At 38.8% G+C, this 23018-nt stretch overlaps 1 protein-coding gene across 7 annotated transcripts in view; it reads left to right on the top strand.

The window, feature by feature from the left end:
- The window catches only part of LOC124186994 (glutamate receptor ionotropic, kainate 2), a 246943-nt gene that overhangs the window by 198210 nt on the left and 25715 nt on the right, over positions 1–23018 (top strand). For all 7 annotated transcript variants that reach the window (XR_006871761.1, XM_046579226.1, XM_046579228.1 and 4 more), the window contains exons 6-7: positions 17440–17581; positions 21218–21385. Coding sequence is in view for 6 of the 7 variants with exons in the window: in XM_046579226.1 (XP_046435182.1) it covers positions 17440–17581; positions 21218–21385 (310 nt within the window). In the remaining variant the exon portion in view is untranslated. The remainder of the gene's footprint in view (positions 1–17439; positions 17582–21217; positions 21386–23018) is intronic.

Here is a 23018-nt window from a genome sequence, read left to right as displayed (position 1 = left end):
CTATTACAAAAATTGACTCCTTCCGTGATGGAAAAATTGTGGTACTCGACGACTCAACGATTTATCGGTGAATAGGTTCAGTCAAATTTTACCTGATGGGTAATCAGCGAAAAAGTTGTTCCTTAAAAAAAAAGAAAAAAAAAAACCTTCACCTGTAATTTTCTTCATTCGTTTGTTTCTATTTTTACATTCTTTCATCCGGTATTTCATCATCGTCGGTGAGAATCTTCGAGGGATGGAAACGAAGAATAAAAAAAAAAAAAAAAAAAAAAAAAAATCAAAGAAAGTATTCCGAGCGCAGTATCCGAATGAGAAGTTGCGAGCCGAGACGTAGCCTGAGTGCAAGATATATATTCAGAGAACGCGGTAAGAATACGACTGTGCATCTTATCGCGTTGTGAGGAAAGTCATAAATATAGATTGTCCCTTGGCTGTAGGCTACACACACACGTATGTATATATATATATATACTGTATACTACATACCATATACTATATACATATATATATATACGTATAATACCGTATTAAACCATGGGGATTCCCCTGGATGAGCAGCTGCAGGCGAACGGAGTTTCTTTACATACTTCGGAGCGTTGGAAAAGAAAGGGGAATCGGTTATCTCCAGCTGAGAGAAAAGCGAATTTGTGGGAGTATTTCTTTCCCCCACTTTCGTCTCCTTCATTCTTCATTTTCTGTTCTTGTATAATATACAAACAAGTTTTTTTTTTTTTTTTTTAACAAATAACAAAACAAAATTAAATAAAAAAAAAAATGTTCGATTTAAGACCAAATCATCGACCTAATATATGACGGTGAAAAAGGTGATCGATCTCGAAATTTTCAGACAATGTCCTACGAGGATGATTGATTTTGAAAGTTTGTATAAATGCTGAATAAACAAGTTTTCAGTGTTCAAAAATACATGGAGAAAGATAACAGTGAATTATTCAATTTGTAATGAATAACAATTGTGTTATAGAATTTCATTGGAGAGATTATACGCGATGTCAAAGGTAATTTAGCAGTGATAAAAACTTGAAGAGTATTCAGATTGAATATTGAATAAGTGGAATGTAACAGAACACTCACGTAATGGATAAATTGATAATTATTCATGAGAATAATTCAATATTCCAAACTTTATTTCACAATTTCATCAACGCAACTGTAATAAGTAAATAAATACAGTGACGTATAATTCCGTGTGACGCTATTCAAACAAAAATTCATTCAAACAAAAATTGACAAGTTGTCTCGAATATTCGAAAGAGCAACTTTTCTTTACCGGAAATTCATCGAAAATGCGAATTCATTCAGCTGCGAGAGAGAAGAAAAAGTAAAATCATTATTTTTTCTTTTTTTTTGTTTTCTACCAATTTGACTCCGCCGAGCCAATTACTCATAACTATATTGAACAATTGACTTTCAATCGAAACCAATAATTTTCCAACATCACCGAAACCTATTCAAACGCGGGTGTGCGTATCTGTGTAAAACAAAAAAAAAAAAACAAAAAAAAACCCATCCATCGTCAATCGAAAGCCGAAATTATCGTTCGCGGAAGGAATTTCAAACGCGAAAGGGTGACGAAAAGAAAAAAAAAAAAAAAAAATTCCGCCAAACACGGACGTTTCGCAACGTCAAGGGTTACAAGAGGAGGAGGAGGGGAGAGGGGGGGACGAAGCGAAGGGAAAAATTCTTGAGAGGGTGACAAAAATTTGGCGGGGGTTTGCTTACGCAACGTATCGTTCACGCCTCTTATTTCCCTAAACAGGGCGCGTCGTTTCCCCTTCTCCTAATATCGGACGTGTGGCGAAGCGGTCGAGGCCTCCATTCGAATGGGCGACCACCCCCCCAGCCATTTCCATTTCGCCCCGTCCCACCCTCTCATCCTCGAACAATTCATCCGCATCGTCCTTCGCGAGTCACCGCGATGTCCTCCTGAGTTATGGAGTGCCTGCGGAGTCCTCCCGCGGGAACTCGAAGCGGAAGTCCTCGTGGAAGACGTTGGGTTGTCTGAAGGGGGCTCACGTAACCTCCGACCACCACCCCCCAAAGACCCGGTATTTATAGGCGCGACGCTGCCGAGTTGGTCATTATTTTTCACGCACCCTTTCTCCGAGCTTTATTATACGATCGGTGGGAAAATAAAGGGGAAAGGGTTTAAGGGAGAATGGATGGATGGATGGATGGATAGATAGGTTTATTTGCCCTGGGACAAGTACCTTTAGGCAGCGTACAGAAAGATCATGGAAAAGTATTGAAATTAAGGTTTAAATATAATTACCAGAGAAGGAAATAGAAAGATGGATGAAAGTAAATAGACCGAAAGATTGGTAGAAAATAAGGTAGGAATGATAAATAAGATGCGATTAATTGGTTGAAAAAATTAACAAATAAATAAATAAGTAAATTTTAAATAAATGAGTGAGTAAAGAGGCTGGAACGTGAGAAAAAGTATAAGAGAATAGATGAAATTGACGTAGATTAATCGGAAGGGAAAAAATTGGTAAATTTGTCAGGTGTAGTAATAAAAATATAAAATATAAAAATTCTACTCAAGTGTACACCGATTAGGCTTAAGCTGAAAACACGATTTCAGAGAGTCACGGAATTATCTGAATTTACCAGAATTTATTCATTTATTTATTTATTGAATGTGTGGCGAGTGATAAATTAATTTTGGCATACTTTTGTACGTAAAAAAAAAAAAATTGACAATATCAATTCATGGATTTTTCAATTTTAGTTCTTCTAAATCCGCTGATAACATTTTGACAAATAAGTTTTCACTCAAATTTTTGTAAACAGATTTTTATCCCAGCAGAACACTCAGAGGTGGTTTCGACAATTTTCATCGAAATTGTTACAGCTCCAAGTCGAATCGAGCTAATTTTATTCAAATCATTCCGAAATCAGTTTTTGATTTACCAACCGAGAAATAAAAATAAAATTTGACTTCTTGCAAACATTCTGGAAACCGTTTTCATCCTATTTCGCTGAAAACTGGATCAGTTTGAAATTGAATGAAACCAAACCAATGAACCTTATTGTTCGACAGAAAGAAATCGTATTTCGGCAAATGTCTCGGAAAAAAATCAACTGAATTTGCTCCAAATCTGGCAATTTCTAATTCAAACAGATCGGCACTGATTGATTGATATCAAAATGATAAGAATCTTCTATTTTTTTTTTAAATAAAAATATTTTCCGTTTCGTCTATGGACGATCATTAGTAATCCAAGAATTTTTAATAGCTACGAGAAAAACGCAGAGAAGAATATAAAAAGAAAAAAAAAAATTCCGTTTGCCGAGGATTTCCTTTCTTCGAAGCTTTTCCCCCTCCCAAAGAAAAGCTTTTATCCCAGATTTGTTTAAAAAGTATGTTCGAAGCGTTGTTGTATCGCTTACAATATTCACGTAATAATTCCCTCTCGAATTGATCGCCGTCTGACTTCCGGCTTTTCGATATTTTCCTCGTATCAGCTTGCTAATTCATATAATCCGGTGGAAAAGGCTCTTGACGATTGAAAGAAAGTTGAAACGTCGTCGGAAATTCTTGCCTGTCGAGATTTCAGGTTGCTCGACGAACGAAAAAAAGATGTGAAAAAAAAAAGGAGATATCAAAAATCCCGGGTTCCCGAGGGATTCGGGACATTTCAATTTCGCAATTGACGTCTCGTCGCCGTTATCGAAACTTTTGCACACTTTGCGATACTCCGGATTCAACCCTGATGCAGGAAAAATGATTCCGGAGGTAACGCTTCTCTTCACGACTCTACACCCCCCCCCCCCCCCCCCCCAAAAAAAAAGGACGATTTGGAAAAGTAAGATTTGTTTCCTTGAAAGGAAAATTTATTGGAAGGAAATAATCAATTTCAATTCAATCGGAAGAAATTTTCTGTCGATTGTTATTCAAATGAAAACGCGTTGTTTCAACAAAAAACAAAGAAAAAAAAAAAGAAAAAAGTCCTAGAGAATTCTTTTCCTAGTGTTAATAATTCTGATATGTTCAACGTCGAGCGGTCATTCAGCTTCCGCTTTACTTTCGACGATATAATCAGCGAAACGGTTTTTCCTCTCGCTTCGTAGAACCTCGCAACAAACTTTTTACGACACTAAGCGCTAAAATCAAACTCGTTATGCTCCGAAGATTAGCAATTTCCCTAAAACTCACTCCGGCAAACAACGCGATGTTTTCCCTTATTTTTATTCCCTTTACCTATCGAGTTACCGAAACAAAAATCAAATTTTCTCACTGTAACAGGAAACTTTTTTTTCGTTAATTTTTTTATTTTCCATTCGTTGGAAAAGTTAACGTTCGGTAAAATTAATATTCGTTTCGAATATTGTTATTCACGAGATTTGAAAACGAAGCGTATGCGATGCAGTTTTAAACATTGCCTACTTATTTTCTAACGGTTTTACGGTTGATTTTCATTTCCCCCCTTTCTTTTCAGCTACCGAATAGAAGCATTTTTCAAAAATTTTCATCCCACGCGTCAGTATCGTAGAATCATTGTGTAATGATTATAACTTTATACTTCGTACGTTAAACCATGGATAAAAAATCTGTCAATTTCGATTAGGCACAAAAAAAAAAAAAAAAGAAAAAGAAAGAAAATATACCAAAATTCAAGAAAACCGGATATGCCGAATATGAGGGGGAAAATAATTGGTGGAATACAAATTTCGTTGAAACGATGCACCCTTACGTTACGATAAAAAAAAAAAAAAAAAATAAACAAATAAAATAAAAAAACTTCCCTTCAGCGCGAAAAGTTGAGGAAAAAGAAACGTGTACTTGTAAAATGACGAAAGTACAGAAGAATGTTCGACAGTTTGGACAAGACGTTGAAGGGGAGGAAAGCGTGTTAACAGAAGTTGTAAATCGATCAGGGAAAAAGAAACGTGAAAAATGTTGTGGGGAATTTTATATTTTTATTTTTATTTTTAAATCTTTTCTTGCCCTCGGTTATACACTTTTTTCAGATCTTGATCTTCTTGAATTTGATTTGATTTGATTCAACGAAAAAAAAAAATAAACAAATAAAAAAAATCTGCCAGCATTCCTTAATAGCGAGATAAAACGTTGAAACTTTGAGGGTGTTTTTTTTTTTTTTTTTTTTTTTTTTTTCACGGTCAACTCAAGATTACTTTCTTTAACTTGGAGCTTGAACATTTTTGCTATCGGTCATCCTAATCATACGCGCGTAGTGTATACTTGTATAGAATAGTCACAGAGGATGCAGCAACGCGAGACTGGCGATACGAGTTCCATTGATTGGCGAACCGAATTCCTTTTAACGATAGTTCTGCCCCACGCAGCAGCGCTCTCTCCATCACAAGTTCCAATTTATTGATGTCGATGTATCGTCATACACTTCGAATCGAACTGCCCCAACGACGTCGAGTATATTTTCGCCCTCTGATAATTACAACGAGCACGTTCCACGCTCTCGAATCTTTCAGAGAGATTGCGGGACGGTAAGAATGTTATTCGATTATGAATTTATTCGGGTGTATGAATTCGAACTTACATACAAGACAGGCGTGTATAAATTAACGCGTCGTGCGAAAAGTGAAAGTTTCTTTCGTAAATTCGTACCGAGACTTGTAATCGGTTTGGCATAATTAGCGGCTTCCAAACGTGCCGTTAATTTCCGTTTCATTACAACGTGTATACCTCTTTATTCGCGGGAATGTGGATTACCGGACTTCGAGTCGATATAATCAGCGCAATTTATCGTTGGTACAAAGTGTGAAACGGTTATGTGATTACCTTGCGAGCTGCGTGGTTGGTGAAGGTGATGCTGCGAAACGCCTTCGATCGAACGCGAGTCACGTACTCACTGAAAACAACAAGCACCAGAAACAAGGTCCGAGACGAGAACTTTGGGTCACTTTGCGCTTGAACAAATTTCAACACCGCTCTTAGGCACCGAAGATCACAGAATTTCGCGACAAGACCGTCGATTTCGGATTCCTGTTTGACACTGCGGAACTTCAACCGATCGAAGCAGGGTAAACATAAGACAAGGGTAAACAGACTCTTGAAGTGAGACGCCGAGGCTTGTTGCGTGGTCGTTTTCAATCACTCGGCTCGAATGCTTCGCAACACGAGGCAAAAGGACCCCGTGGAATTCTCACGAAGCAAAACCGAAAAAGAAATTTGTCTGTTGGGACTCGCGTCGTTTCGTTTTGTCCGAAACGAAGGCTGACCGAGATGTTATCTTTTTTTTTTTTTTTTTTTGACAAAATCAATCGGAATTCATCAACGTAATATTCGCAGTGTTTTTACCCCCTGGGTTTGCACTCCTTATTTTCTGGGCGGTGAATTTGAGGGGGTGGTTTGAATCCCGAGTTGGCACTTGAAGAGAAAAAAAACAAACACGCGTCAAATGTTTTTCGATGAACCGCAACATGTCGCAGAACGAAAAAGATCGATGAGATGCATCTCGTGTACTTTCCCAATAACTGCTGTACAAAATGTTTTCCAATATTCTGACTTTCCTCAAATTCACCGCGTCTTATGATTCTTCTCAAAGATGCTAAAAAAAAAAAAAAAATTCCAGCATGAGAGTGAATTCCTGTTTATTCGTTCCGAGCACTCGCTGCAAGCTCAAATGAATTTCGGATCGAGGCAAAGAGCCAGGGCGAATAAAAGGCGAGAATCTTTTTGAAAGATGGGGTCAATTAGCCGAGGATCTTTACGGCCCGGTCATAAATGCTCGGGAGATTATTTACGCGTTGTGTCATCCCGCTCGGCCACGTCGAGGCTTACAAAATGCACTTCGATGGCTATAAGAGGAGCAGCGGCTCGTTCCCCGGACCATCAGCCGTTAATATAACTCGCGTCATTAACCGATTCGATAAATTATGCCCAAGCGTATCGTCCCCGAGCTTTTGGCAAACAGCCGGAAGTGGTTTTCGATGTTGTTGAATGCGATGCGGCCTCGGTGTTTCTCGAAAGTGCAATTCAACCTTTGGTCCTAATCGAAACGAGGTTTTAAAACGAGAGGAGAATTTTTTTATTCGATAAAATATTGAAAATACAAAGCAATGGCCGTTGGATCGACAACGAGCGTCTATTTTTTGGGGTAAGAATCCCAGTTTGAAATAAAATCTAACAGCGATTGAGAAATTCTTCGAGTCACGGTAAAATCTCTCCGTCTCGATTCTAAAATGTTTCATTTCTGTGCTTCCGAATTAATTCATACTCGTTGGCGAGTGTCGTTCGGTCTCACGGTTCCCTTTGTATTACTGTAATCTAACGATCGTGAAAATAAACGGAAGTCGTTAATTCGTTCAACGGATGAAAAATGTGAGGTTTTTGCGGAATATTGCTGGGAAATGGGCAGAAGCAATTAGCGGAATTAATTTTCCTCGTTAATTTTGTTGATACACACGCGTATTATTACAGGCACGATGCATCCAGGCACGAAACTCCGGCACGAATTTCCAACGTGAACGCGCTGAGACTTACGGACGGAATTTAATTGAATTCAAATTCGTACACTGATATAATATTATATACATTGCGTAATCGTTGGTGTATACATTCATGTATTCAAAACGATTGACGATCGTTTGTAATTGCCGATTACACAGGCCCGCGATGGTTTTCCCCTGACAAAATTGATTTATAACTTCTATGGGTATTCGATACGATTCTATGAAAAAAAAAAACATTCAATAAATTCTATGGCTTAAGTTTTCTGAGAATTTTATTTCTTTCTTTCTTCTTAGTACCAGTAGAGTTAACTTCCAATTTCTGTGCCGATTATACGTATTTACGGTAGTGTCGATGTTTAAATATTCATCCACCTTCGTTAGTTGTTGTTTACGGTGATTTTAAACATATTTAGAGCTACGTAAGTACGAGAGAAAAAGATCGAACATGAGTTTTAAAGAAAGTAGAAAAAGATATCACAAGTCTTTTCGATTCATCAAGTCTCTCAAGTCTTGTTTGAAACTAACGCTGTTCATTTTATAACCAAACATTCAGTTTTGTATTCGTTATATTTTATTCCTCCATAAAAATTGTTCAAAAATGTGTAAAAATGCATAGATCTTGCATAAAAATACCTCTCGATGTGACGTAAAATAAATACCGCTATATTTTAATTCAACGTACCTGAATACCTAAAAAAAAAAAAACGTTATTATTTTACGGGGAAATTGAAAATCGAATTGATTTTAATTGAAAAAAAAATATCTCAATCAAAATCGATCCACGTACTTTTGAAAAACAATACAAACCCAAATCGAATCGAATGATCGGTTAAAGGGGTATAAATTCCCAAAATTCACCGTATTTTCGTAATTATTTGTTGAGAAAAACTTGATTTCTTAAAGCTAGTAAAAATTTCTTTTACCACAATTGGTACAACAACTGTTTGAAAATCGTTGGAGTTACATAAGAAACGAGACACAAGTAACTAATTTGTGCGATTGGAATTGTCAATACTAGATTTTTGGGTAATTGTAACGCTGAATTGGTTTCTTTGATTTACTATACTTTTTTAGTTTAACAAGACCTTAAATAAAATCTATTTTTTGTTGAACCAGCAACAGTTACAAGAAAATATAGTCACAGTGATCGTAATGAGAAAAAACAGTAACGGATACCAGACTTTCCGGTAACAGCTAGAAGACTAATTTACATTTTTAAATGAAAATCAGTTTTCTAGCCGTTACCGGAAAGTCTAGGTACTATCCGTTATTATTCCTTCTCATTACGATCACTGTTGCTAGATTTTCTTGTAAATGTTGCGAAAATTTAATGCTAGTGCAACAATAAATTGAGGTTAAAGCATTATTCAACTAAAAAAGTAGAGTGAATCTCACGAACTGATTTTGCGTTGCAATTACCAAAAAAGGATCGACGATAGCGGAAAATTTTTACGCGTACCTCGTTTTTCCTAATTCCAACAATATTGGAACAGTTTTTTCAACGATACCTGTTTTACTCAATTTTTCTAGTTACCGTAACAAATGAAATCCTTCTCAGTGCACATTTTTCGTTTGCGATAAAAAACGGAAACAATTGAGAACCGTGCGGTAATTCCTCATCTAAATTTTTTCCTCGGCGTGTTCACCTCGAGCTTGCGTTACATTATATTCCTCTGAGTGACTCGAGGTCAGTTCAAAGTCCGAATACCGTCGGAACGGTGATAAGGAAAAAAAGGGTTCGACGCGTCGCGGCGGATCTTTCGCGTCGTCAACGGGGTCGAAACGATCCGGTGATCGAGACGAGAGGAATGCGACCTTGCGAGGAGCCGAGCCGAGCCGAAGCGAGGAGACCGCAGAATTTCATTTCAATCGAAAGGAAATCGAAAAATCCAATATTCAGTAGAATTGCTCCCGTATCGTCGACGCCTGTTCCAATCGACGTTTCGAGACAATGCCGGGCTTTTCACTCGCAACCCGAGGGACTTTTTTCCTGCGAGAGTTTCGCGGCTTGCCGTTTCGAATGCCGGACAACACCCTCGGCGAAATTCTACCGGAAATTGGAGAAATCACCTCGGACACCGCAATTACTTTTCAGCACTTTTATCCGCGAACAATTCGTTATACGCCGTGTTTTATTTACCGGCCGTTATTCGCTGGGAAGAAGAATTTTTCAAATAAGGAGAAGATCGTGCGGTTTCGTGCGAATGGAGAGGAAGTGGGACGGGAATTTTAGTTATTTCAACTGACTGAATTAAACGTGACTTTTCGGTGCATAATTACTGTAACTTCTGAATTCGGAGGAAACTTGTTGCTTTTTTTTTCATCAATGTGTCGAAAATTTTCTCGCGGGAAAACAATGTTTTGTTGTAAATACCAAAATTGATGAAACTGTTGTTTCAAACTCACAAATAAAGAAATTTCCTAAATAAAATATACTTATAAGTACGAAACCTCGATTTTAATCAAGTCAATTTAATGAAGTAACACTTTTTTCGTGGTATTATAAAAACATTGAACATCCTCTGGTAGATTCAACTAAATCGCTTTGTACGGCCCACTAAATCAATTCGGTGGACAAAGATTAGTAAAATTTACGAAACCACGAGAGCTGCTAATCGATTACCGCTGTCGAATGATATTTTACATCGCAAATCTGTAAAATTCTTTGTCGAAACGGCAAAATACTTTGTGAAACGCGTTAAAAATCCTTTCTCGCAAGAGAAGTAAGACGAGTAGTTATTAAGAGGGGCTTCGGTCGTCTGTCCGGTATAATCAGCAGAACTAAATCATTCGCCGTCTGATAACATTCGACAAGCCTGTCAATTGCCAATGGCACATTTCACTGTCGTTGTTTGATGTGGCGCTTAATTCACGAAGCATAAATTGCAATCGATCGATCATTTTTTCATTCGCAACAATCGAACAATCATATTTCCAATCTTCACAAAACGATTTCACTGCGTAGATCTGATTTCGCAATCGCAACAGAATCCGTGGAATTCCGATGCAAATCTAGTCGAACGGATATTTCGTCAAAATTTGAGGAAAATAGATTCTGTCGAAAAAACAGAGGGGAATAATAGAGGCTGAAAAAAAGTGGATAAAATGAAATCGTGAAAATGTTGAAAGAAATTTAATCCTTAGGGAGGAGGCTGCGATAGCATGTGTTTGAAAATAAAGGAAAAAATCCCGTTTTTCCGTCCACGTGAAATCTTTTTCTCTTCACACGCGAAAGTTAGTATCCATACACACAACCACGCGGCAACATCGATATTGAATCGCGAATTCAGTTGTCCGAGAATCGGGACATAAATATCCCGGATCGTGTGCGTTCCACCATTTTCAGCGGTTTTCATGGAAACCGGCGATTCTCAAGCTCTCAAGCATCGGTGGAAAGAAAAAAGAGAGAAAGAATTAGAATTAAAATTTATTTACCTCGAAATAAGTCCCCTAAAGGGGGATGAGGATGAAATTTCGAATTTGAAAAGTTCCTAAACCGTTTGATTCAGAATTATTTGGCGGTGAAAGTTGAAGTGAAGAAATTGAACTTTGAAGAAACAACAAAGATTCGAATGGTCGGAAAGCCGACGGATCAAACTCCCGAAATGAAAGATTCTGAAAATTCAAGTTACGATTTAGCAAAGTTTCGAGAGAGTAAAATTCCGATGGTTAAAATATACTGTAAAAAGTTAACATATTAAAACACACACACCGATAGAATGAAAATAACATTTCAATGTAATAAAATAAAATAAAGTATAAAAGTTAAATAAGTACAGAATTAATAAAGAAACAAACATACTGTGCACAAATATACCAGTGAGGGATATGAAAAAAAAAAGGGTAACATAAATAAGTAATTAAAGAAATAAACAAATAAATAAATAAATGAAAATTAGAAGAAGGAAGAAAAAGGCCAACGCTTAAAGTGCAAATCAGGCTAGATAATAAATAGCATTGTGTGAGAGAGAGAGAGAGAGAGAGAGAGAGAGAAAACGAAACTGAACAATTGAAAAATAAAATCGTGAATGAAAAGTTGAAAAAAAAAAAACTGATTTTTGTTTAAAACACTGTGACGTGGATTTCCACGTGAAGGGATCAAGGCGCCCTTTGAGGTCGGTGAATTTTGACATACTTACCTGTAATTCTCGTCGACTGCAGTCAGCTTTCTGCGTAGCTACCTAAAAACCGCGATTTTTCCGACGTTGATAAATTCTGACACACGTCGTGTCGTCTTCGTCACGGCTTTGTGAGAGTTTTTCAAAATAACGAAAAAAGTCAAGTAACTCGCGCGAAAAGTCACGGTCTTCAGAAGGGTTTGGGTTTATTAACGAAATGAACGAAAGAGCAAAAAAAAAAAAAAAAAAAAATTAAAAAAATTTCGCGTTTACTTTTTCCTTCTCTCGAACCGTTATAAACTCTGTTACTTACAGACTTAGGTACGCGTACACGTATTTTATACACACGCCTACCACCCGCAGGCAAAATATTTTCGTTCTAAAATCCGTAAACCGAAATCGTTGAATAATTCATCGGCAGGGTCATTACGGCGTAATTGAGTTTATAAAATTTCCGTAACGGTGTTCGGTAAACCTGACCCTGCATCCTCCCCCCTCTTCTGTCACACCCCCCACAACGGATCGACGTCGCGAAGAATTTTGCACGCGGTATGTATAAATCGACGAAAACAAGCGAAAATTTATTCCTGAATATTACGACACCGTAAACAAAGAAGACGTAAAACTAAAAAAAAAAAAAAAAAAAAACAATTTTTTTTCATCAATTTCACCAAATTTTAGTTGGAAATCAGCGATTTTATTATATTTTCCTTCCGTTCGGTTTTCTTCGCGCACGCGTGATCTCGCGTTAAAATATAACCGCATGAATTTTAACGGATTCATCGGATTTTCAGAACCCTCGAATCAATTTCCGTATACCTGTATATTATATGCAAAAAATTGCAATATACCAGGTGTTATAAAACTATGCGAAAACTTTGCAGAGATACTTGCTTGTTCGTTAAATTTTCCGAATATCCGAGCACAGTTTCGAGGCCGGGGTTTTCATCGACGCATACTTTGGGTTACGGTAATTGGTTCGTCAATTAGGGGAAATAATTAGGATGAAATTTGCGGAACGTATAGGGAGAAATCGCTCGAGATAATCGCTCGGCGATCAATCATTACGCGTGCGCTTCGTATAAATGTTGTATCTGATATAAAATTGACGAATATATTTTTCAAGAAAAATTTCCAACCTCTGTAACTTCTCCGTTACTTTTTTTCTTTTTTTTATATGTAATAAATACAAGGGTGTGTAAAAAAGAAATTCAAGACGACTTAATGCTTATGGGCTAATATCTCTTAACTGGTTAGAGTTGGAAGAATTCCATCTCCATCCTAGTTTATCGGTCAAACCGTCGGGTAGTGAAAACAATTTTTAAATTTTCTCATTTATTTTTTTCCGTTTCAGTCGAATGGAAAATAGCAAAAAATAAAACTGGCATCCTTAGACGTCAATATATTAATAGGTCATATTAGGTTGAGATAAATGTTATACCGAAATTTTGATCCGCGTTTGAAGAAAAAAACCAAAAAACGAATAATTCTTTTTTTTCGGCACACCCTAATTTACACACATACATACAGAGGAGGCGACACTGTTATGCCTGCCGATATAAGAAAGGTTGAAAAAAGGAACGAGGCGACATGAATTTGCGAGAAGATCTCGGCCAGACGTACGTATGTATATATATACTCACCGGTCTCCTTAAGTCGTCTCATCAAAATTGCAAATCGGGTTTCTCCCCGTCTGGTCTCTCTTCTTTTTCATCCAAATGTGACCCTAGACCCTCGACTTTTGGCACTCGGTCCTCGACGGGGTCGAGCATCCTGCTCCTGGCTTTAAAGATAAGCCGGGGTCACCTCTTCGCGGATTTCGTTGTTTGACTAAACAGAGATTCTTCGCCCTTCGCCTCGTTCTATACAAATTCATCCTTCGCCGTCATTTCTTTGCGATACTTTGAGGAGTTCATCGTAATAGTGAGTCAATGAGTCATTCGAGTAGAGACTGTAACTGAAATTAAAAAGTTTCACTTTAATTTTTCCGGAACCCTGAAGTTGGAATTCGATAAAAATTTCAGCTCAGTAATTCAATTGACTTTAACGTTGCAAATGTTTTTCTAAAATCAATCGTAGAAGTCTATGATTTTTGTTTATTTTTTGTTTCTTTGACACGATTACACCATGGACTGAAAATTGTTTGCAGATATTTTTTCATCCGAGTTTGCTGAGTCATTTAATTCATTGCCTGAACCGAGTAGACTATCATTTTTATTCGTTTTCGGTTTTACCATCGTTTGGGGTGACAACTTTGCTGAAGTCACTCCGAGAGTAAATTTTTTTCGAAAAAATCTGTCGGACATTATTCAATAATCGATAATACGAGCGGTGTTTTTATCCTGTCAGCTTGTATTCTTTATTTTAAACCTTACCACTCGAGGGGTGATTTCTACCCGTAAAACAGCCGAGTTGGCACTTGAAAAAAAACACGCGTCCAATGTTTTTGTATGAACTAAAACATATCGCAAAACGAAGAAGATCGGTAAGATGCATCTCACGCACTTACTTTAATAATACGCGTTACAGTGTGAAAATGTACTTGACCTAAGTTCAGCTGGCAGTGTAATATTTCCATGGTAAATATCTCCAAGAGTTTGAGCTTGCGCTTTCAAGCTATGCAAAACGAAAAAAAGAGTGAGACAAAGCATCATCATCGAGAAACACCATCGTGTCAACGTTCCAAAGATTACGTCGGAGAGGTTGCTTATTGATTCGACGCGGTTACTTAGGTGAAACTCTGAGGTGTATGAGAGGGGTCAAAGGAGTTACACCGCAGCTGTAACAGACGCAGTGATTTATCCCGAGGATTAGCTAACAATAACGATCAGGCGAAGAGGGACAAAAGGGCTGGCGGCGGGTGAATTGATAGTTGGCGTGTGCGGTTTCCGCGAGTGCCAAGAGAACCGAGTACAAACACAAGCGCAACGCACAGAGAGAGAGAGAGAGAGAGAGAGAGAGAGAGAGAGAGAGAGAGAGAGAGGGTGAGAGAGAGAGGTGGGGGGGGGGGGGGGTGAAGGGGGGAACGAGGGGGGAGGGATGCTGTAATTGTAAGAGTCCATTGTTTGCTGCCACGGTTCGCGAACTTGGCCCCCAGGAATCAGCCCGAAGCGTTGGCGAAAAGTTGGCGGTAGCCCCCCTTTTCCTTCGCCCTTTCGCTCGTCCTCCCCCCCCCCCCCCCCGTTTGCTGGATGATTACGAGCTTCGGAAAGTACAGTTTCATCCCTCGACGATCTCCCGGAGCCACGGTGACTAGCTAGCGACTTAGTGCCTTGCCAAATGCGAAATCTATATAACGATTCCACCCCCGATTTTTGCGAAACCATTCAGGGCTATTAACATTTACGATCTAGGAACGATGTCATCCTTGATCTTCATCACCCTCACCCATCCGGTATTGATCTTTTTTCTTCATCGTCGAACGGCACTTTGTGCACTATGTGTATGTATATAGGTATATATTGGCTATCTCAGCAAGTTGCACTTCCGATTTCCGGACGACGATAATTTCTCAACTCGACACGCGAATTGCTCTTAGCTTTTTCCTTCCGCATCCCGGTGAGATGAGGAAAAAAATTTGGAAGTTTTCTAGCGATCGGATCGTAAAGTGAATGGATTTAATGTAAGGAATTTTGAGAAATTTACGGTGTAGATGGTGAGAGGTGGAAGAATTTGAGATCGTGAAAAATCAGAGAATCAATAAAACCGAATTCTTAGATGTGGGTTTTAGACTGAAAGAGGTTTTTTATTTGCCAGTCTTCGGATGGAGAAGGAATCGAACTTTCGGTCTAATTGTGTGTATTGATATAAACAAATCCTAGCAGTGTGTGCGAATTTTCAACTTCAACGAGTGTTTAAAAAAACTTTAGAAATATTGGTATGAAATAACCGTATACGGTACTCAGGAATTCAAAAAGTTACGGAACTCTAAATTTTTGAAACTGCAACACCATCGAGATACTGGATCAACAAAATTGAAAGAAGCTTTCACGATCACGTATAGCTTGAAAGCCAAGAAATTGCAAAACTTCATAGACATGCCTATTTGACAGCTGAAAATAATGTCAGTACATAATAAATAAAATACGATTAATAAATAAACTTTCATCTTACCTACCGAATAGGGGGATAAAGAATTTTCGAAGCTTCCTGTTGATCCATTAAGCTTTTCCACAGTTTATAACCACGAGTAGTAAAAAAAAATTTAAATTGTTTCTCGAGAGATATTCCCGTTGAATAATAGCGGGAAGAAAAGTAATTCGAGGACTTTATCAATGGGTTCTATTTCCCCGGTGGCGATACGTTACCCTCGGTGTATTTCTACCTAGCCGGGCAGTCTTGATGCGCCATTAATCGCGAGAAGCTGGTTCCCTTGTTCCATTAAACAAGAGTGCATCGTTTGTTTTGCAATTTCACCCGCGATGCAAGTGGGACGGAACTTCGTAACGGGCGATATTCAAGCTGATGGCTCGGCATTGCGCAACTTTGCATTATCCTGATGAAAAATGAGCGAAGCTATGTCGCGATTGTCGCAAAATATCCACCTTATCCTCCATATTTCAGGCCTCATCTGCCACGATGTCAAAAGTTATCGATTCCCATTGCCCTCGAATTCGGTTACGTCGCAGCTTCTGGCATCTGGCACGTGTTCAATTCTGCTTATGGATTTTTCAACATCGTTAACCCGCCTCCACCCGCTCAACTTCTTCAAGTTTAACAGCGAATCAAAAACAATCTGCATGTGGCAGCATTGGTATTATGACTTGTCAGAATATCTGATCAATGTTTCGATAATCGTTTCAACAACTTTTTGCAATCCGTTTGCAATAAATCCAACGAGATTTACAAAGATTGATGAAATCCCGATCGAATTTTTGAATATATAATGCAGGAAGCAGGATTGGGGAAGAAATTTGCAGACTTGCGATCAAGTCTTCGCATTTCATAGCGTAGAATTGAGTTCAACCACTGAAGCGAGTCCTTTGTATAAACTTTCGCACGTTCTCTACATACCGCAAAACTTGTCAGCCCTCGTCACGGTTATTAATCAACCAAGGATCCGACGTGAGCCACTAAACAACAATTATTACTGTTAATACTCGAGGCCTGGAGTTCAACGTGATGCCTGGTTCAACCTCTGAACACCCAAGCTACTCGACTTTGATCATCGCTTTGAGTTTAAATGAAATTTCTGTCTTAGTTGTACTGAGAAAATTATTCGAAAATTTCTTATTTCATGTGAAAAAATGTATCATTATTGTATACAAATTTTTTTTTTAATCAGATTTCAGCCTCATTCTGTAAAGCTTACAAAAATCGTGGCGTTTTATCCTTAGCTTTGGATCCTGGGTGTGATTTGAAACGAGTCAACGGCGCAAAACGAACTCCAGAAAAGCCGTGATCCGTCCCTCGGGAGGAATTACGAAAGTAATAGCCTTAGAGTGCGATTTGTCCAGTTTTAGGTATACGCAACGGCCCGAAGACCTCAAGAATGCGACGAGGATCGTCCTGGAAGAACGTGCCCGTAGCTAAACGGGCGTAAATTCATTCCAACGAACTATCCGGTGAACCGTTGGTTAAATCCCCGTGTTATATTGCATTTCCAGAACATATTCTCCACCCGAAACTGCCAAGGTAACGCGCCAAAATGCGAATGCCGGTGGTCTCAGACCCGCCAATTTCTTCTGCAAGAACGCCTGGCTACGAAATCGCGCAGATAACGTTCACGACGGTTTTGTTCATTTCTGGAAGGACGTGACGTCAAGTAAAGCCAGATTCTTCCTCTGGTCTTGTCGCGGAACTTGAAAGCACTTGGACTCGAGCTTTCAAATTTAACCAAACAATTCCTGTCTTGCTGTTTCAGACCGCTTCTAAAGCAGATCAAGAACTCGGCCGAGTCTCACATAGTCCTTGACTGTTCTACGGACAGGATATACGAGGTCCTGAAGCAGGCGCAGCAGATAGGGATGATGAGCGACTACCACAGCTATCTTATAACTTCTCTGGTGAGCGTCTAACTGGGAGAGTTTCAGTTTAAAAAAAAATTTGACACAATCCCGGGTCGCCGAAGGGTCATTTGCTGACGATGAAAAAAACATTGAAACAGTGTATTCCGCATCTAGTGCGCAAAATAGGCTATTCCCGCACCAGTGCGTAAAACAGGTGATTCCCGCACTAGTGAGGAAATCTGATATTTTCCGCACTCGGTTAGGAAAACTTATTCTCCGATTTTGTTGAAATTGGCGTCTTCCATTTCAGAATCTTTGTTACTTTGAAGGTTTCACTTGTTCTGAAGGGTGACATAGGTTTGCCACGACTGCAGTCTCGGCTGCTGCAATTCGTTCGCCGTGGCAGGCGTTAATTACACCCGTTGATTGTCCGGAGGTCGTGAGATAGAAAACGATTTGCACAAGGCGCGATGAGAGGGTCTCCATCTCTATTGTCTCGAACGGGTATACACGGGTTGATCTTGCATACCGGTGTTTGTCCGTGCTCAATCGCCTGCCGTGTCATCGCTTCGACTAACACTCCGGGTATCGCCAGCCGGTCGAACAAAGCGAGGAACTACTCTACCACAAATTTCCACCCACCGCTTGCTCATTTACATTTTAATGGATCTAAATTGAAATTTAGTCGAGTAGGCTGTCGGGGTTAATTTCAACGCCAACGTTCACCTCTCTTTGGAAAACTGCCAGCCGACATGTTTTGCCATATTTTCTCAAAATCACCCCCAGCTTTTTTTATTCGTTCACCGATTCACTGGTGGACTCGAAATCGATGGTTGGTTCGAAAACTGGTGAATGCTAATTATTTTTTATTCAACATGGAACCTTGGCACCATGGCGTCCAATTGGGTAAAGTTGATTACAAATATGATCTCGGAATTTCAAGATTCGAATTGCGGATCTAAGATACTGGACAAAATCCAAAAAGTCCGTTCATTCAAACGAAACTCGGTACTCGGGGATTTTCGAGCTTGCTGATTACGAATCTCAACTCGACATTTCAGAGTTCGAAATGGTGGATCCAATATAGTGACATCGAGTGACCAACGGTATTTTATCATGACTGATACCTCCATGTTTAGTTGGTGAAATATAACCACGATTTCAGAGTGCTCTACGGTGAGGTTGCGATAGGACGTTACACTCCAGTTTTCTTTTTACTTTCACCATTGATTGGTTCCTCTATGTCGAATTTTCAAATTTTCAGTTCAAATTCGTAATCAGTGTCTCAAACAGCATGGGCATACCAAGTCTGATGCAAATCCGCTACAAATTGACATAGATATTCAAGATGCCATCATAAAAATCATTACCAGTTGTGGCACTTCCTTTCCGGCCATACAGTAGCCATTACCAGTGAACCAGTTAATTACTCCCATCCTTAAAATTATCCCTATCGTTTCCAACTCGCCAATGTAAACTTGTGTTGTCGTGTCAATTTTGCTCTTTAGAAACATCACAATTCGATGAACATCCACATAACATTACAACTCTCATATGCTGTCCGTTTTCAATTTTTCTCTCACTTCGCCCGAAGAAGATATATCTCGCATCTCCCAAGTCCAATTCACTCTTAGTGTTTCACCTCTTCTCCAAAAGCTCGTTCTATGCTCCAAGTTATCCATAGTTCTTCCAACCTCACCGAGCAAACTCGTTGCACCGTATCAATTTTGCATCACAGACGACACATCATCCGGACCATAATATCATTTCTGAAAATTCATCCCATTCCTTCACTCCCGGGTGTTCTCTTTATCTCACGTTTCCCGAGAAGTTTCTCGAGTCTTCCGTCTCATAAAAGGTCGCCAGGGACACCAAATGTGCAAGCACGCAAACACGGACTCACAAGTGACGGTTATACGAGGAGCTTAGAATTTTAGTTGAGACGTTGAGACGTCTCGGAGGGGGGTAGAAGGGGGGGGGGGGGGGCAGCGACGGAAAACCGATGGTCTACATCCATCAAGTTGGCATTCAGTTCGTGCCGTGTGTCGGCCGATCCGAACCACAAGCTTCCGCTCCTAGAAATGAGATTTTTTTCCAACGTGGTTCGAACAACGTACAAGCCCTGCGATATAGACAACCCTCTAACAGGGTTAGCCGCCTTTCCATTAAATCGTTTCGCGCGGGACGTTCGGAAAAAGACAACAAGTTGGGTAATTCATTCGTCCGTGTCAGCCTCTTGTTTTTTTTTTTTTTGTTTTGTAAAAAAAGAGAAGGGAATGTTACTGAACCTTTAGCTAGTACCTTTATCTGGTATAAAATTCCTGGCACCTTAAGGTCGTATAACGGAGCAATTCAGTATTCACTTGAGGGGAAATTCTAGCCCTATGATACATATGTGCTAAATGGCTGCTGATTGTTATTATTGCTTTTTTTTTTGTGCATGGTTTTGGATAAGAAGTGACGTCCCACGTCGAAAAATAATTCGTTATTTTTTAATGAAAAAGAATTTCGCAAGATTCATGCTTAAAGATGTTTGAAATAGTCGATAGAACATGCGAAAAAATCGGCAAATCTTGATATCAGGTATTGATGGAGGAGATACGTTTTAAAGTAAACAAAAACTACTGAGAGACCGTTTTTTGCACTAGCAAGCTCCTCGATTTCACGTTTCATGACTTTTACTGTCATGAGATATAGGTCTAGAAGTAACGGGAGTAGCAGGAGTGAGACGGGAAAGTCAAAAAAAAAAAAATTCATACTAATGTGGTTTGTATACTCATATAAATTTCAGACTACTATGAATAAAAATGAATATTTTTTTTTCACCTGGGACATCGTTTCTTATCCAAAAACCATGCAAAAAAAAAAAAAAGAAAACAATAACCAGATACAAGATAAAAAAGGTCGCAATAATAATTTATAATTTTAAGATTTTACTTTTTCAACATACATTTTCGAACTTTCAACTTACGAGAGTCTCGATTAAAAATCCTTACTTGACGAACGATCCGAAAGTGCCAGCTAAAGGTTAAATCACCTCGAAAATAAAACGTTTTGTTTTCACTAGATAATTACGTTCAATTAAGGTTCAAAGAACTACTTCCGACCATTTTTTGACTGACATCAGCTGCGTGTTCCTGTGTAACCTTTGTTTTTCAAAAAAAAAGTTTTCGGGTTACTTCAACGAAAACACAAAAAAAGAATTAAAAAACTAAGACGTCTCGAGGATGGCTCAACCGATTTTGCTTACAACGAACTAAATTCTGAACTTTGTTGATCTTGTATTTTTTGAAATAAGAAAAATTTATTTGGCAATGTTTCATGGGTTCGAAACGCCTCCTAGCGGAAAGTTCTTAAGCTAGCCTCATCAAGGTCAGCCAAATTGACCTCTTATCTATTTTTTTTTTTTTTTTTATACTTCTTCCTTCTTGTTGTTTAATGTAGAAGGCTCGCTTGTTCCAATTTCCGAATTCGAATATTCCGCAAGCGGTGTACTTGGATCTTATCTGTGAAAGGGAGGAAAAATTTAATTCCTCTGCAGATCGTTCGATCGATGTTTTTGAAATTGCTTAGAAATTTTGTTGCTCGTCGATGCCGATCGGCGCGAAGGTTCAAGACGAAAAGCCCGCGGCGGCGAAAAGTATTCATAAAGGAAACGAGGAAGAGGCACTAAGACGTTCCATCCTTTTGCAGGACCTGCATAGCGTTGACCTGGAAGAATTCAAGTATGGCGGTACCAATATTACTGCCTTCCGATTGGTTGACCCGGAAAAGCCGGAGCTTCAGAAGGTCGTCCGTGATTGGATCTACGGCGAGCAGCGCTATGGCCGAAAGCTCGACATGGGCCAAAACACTAATAAGGTAGGAAATGGTCTCGGGGTGAAAAGAACGAAACACAGGAAAAGTTCCATCTCGTTTGGCTGACGGTGTGAATCCCGCACAACGCGTGGTACTTACCAGTATTGCAAATTGAAACGGAAAACGGTCCAACAATAATTCCGGTCCAAACATGTTAGTACAATGATTCAAAAAACAAAAAAAGGAGGAAATGACTTGGAATTTTGGCAAAATCTTCTCTCCGTAACTGTAATTACACTGTTGGAAAAATTTAACAACATAATGTCCCAACAGATCGACTTTTATTCAAGTTATTTGTTACATTTTATGCTATGTTATTATTCTTGGTATTTTTTCTTTCAGTGAGTAGTACATTCTGAAATGGTTAAATCAATCCAAAAATATCAGTAGACCTGATGGGACATTTTTTTTTTTTTTTTTCTAACCGTGCATATATTGCAAGCTTCGCGATATTTTGACTAAAAAAAATCTTTCACCGATTCTTATATAAACATTGCGCTTGTAAAAAAAAATATGTACATACATTATACCTAATTGAACGAACACATCGTTCAATTGAACGAATGAGAGAAAAATGTCGATATATTTTCTTTTAGCAGCATCGTTTCTATGTGATTTTATTTTTTCGAAGGGTTTTACTCTTTCATCTCGTTTTTCTTTGCATTTTATATGAAAAAGAAGGTGAAACTCGCCGTGCATTCACATCTGCGTTACACGGGTCAAATTAGCCGATGCTTTTCCGCTAGATGCATATCTACACAGGCATAATATTTTCATACACACGTACGGATGTGCACGTATCGTGCAGATGTTCAGTACGGACGTTATGTTGCTGCAGCCGGTGTAGAGACGGAAATTGCTTTCAATATTTGCCCGAGTGAAACGCGACTTCAAAACAACTCTGCATGTAATATTTTGTACGTGTTACTTTTCGTAATTTACGCGGAACATCCGCCTTCGAATTTGTAGCTGCTCTCCTTCCGTATACACAAACGTAAAAACATTCAACATGCAGGATATGTTGATTCGAACTTTAATATAGTTTAGAAAAAAAAAAAAAAAAAAACACGGAAAAAAAGAAGGAAAAGCGTGCGCAGATAGGAATTAATCGAATGTTTTTAAAAAGCACGGATTCATTTGTGCCTGCTATTTATTTCTTCTCGTTTCGAAATTTGGAATTGTGAGAATTTTACTTAGTTAGATTGATGACAGAATTTTTTCTCGATATTCGTTCGAATCAGAATATACCGTTTTGACGTTATGAATTCCGTGTATGTAAGATTTGAAACTATTTTTAGAGATAGATATCATGTTATACGTCGTTGTTTGCGGATAGTTTGTAGAACGGAAATATGTGTAGGTATTACAAAAGCAAACCGACGAATAGTATAGCAGTGGACTCTGCCGTTGGAACATGAATTTCCATTGAATGATTAACGATCGTTGGTAAATATAGCCGAGTGAATAGAAGCTGCGTTTAGCGTTCTATCACATTGAGAGAAGGTGATACGGGGGTTTGGGGACTTGTGGGTAAATTGAAAAGACGCGATAATTGGATATTACCTATTCAAAAGCCCGGTGGAAGTTCAATTTCCTGTTTTGCTTAGCGGCTGCGCTTCGCTTCGCTTAGGTATTC

Source organism: Neodiprion fabricii, chromosome 7 (assembly GCF_021155785.1).
Source record: "Neodiprion fabricii isolate iyNeoFabr1 chromosome 7, iyNeoFabr1.1, whole genome shotgun sequence".
NCBI classification, from domain to species: domain Eukaryota; kingdom Metazoa; phylum Arthropoda; class Insecta; order Hymenoptera; family Diprionidae; genus Neodiprion; species Neodiprion fabricii.
This window is presented reverse-complemented; position numbering and strand designations above follow the sequence as displayed.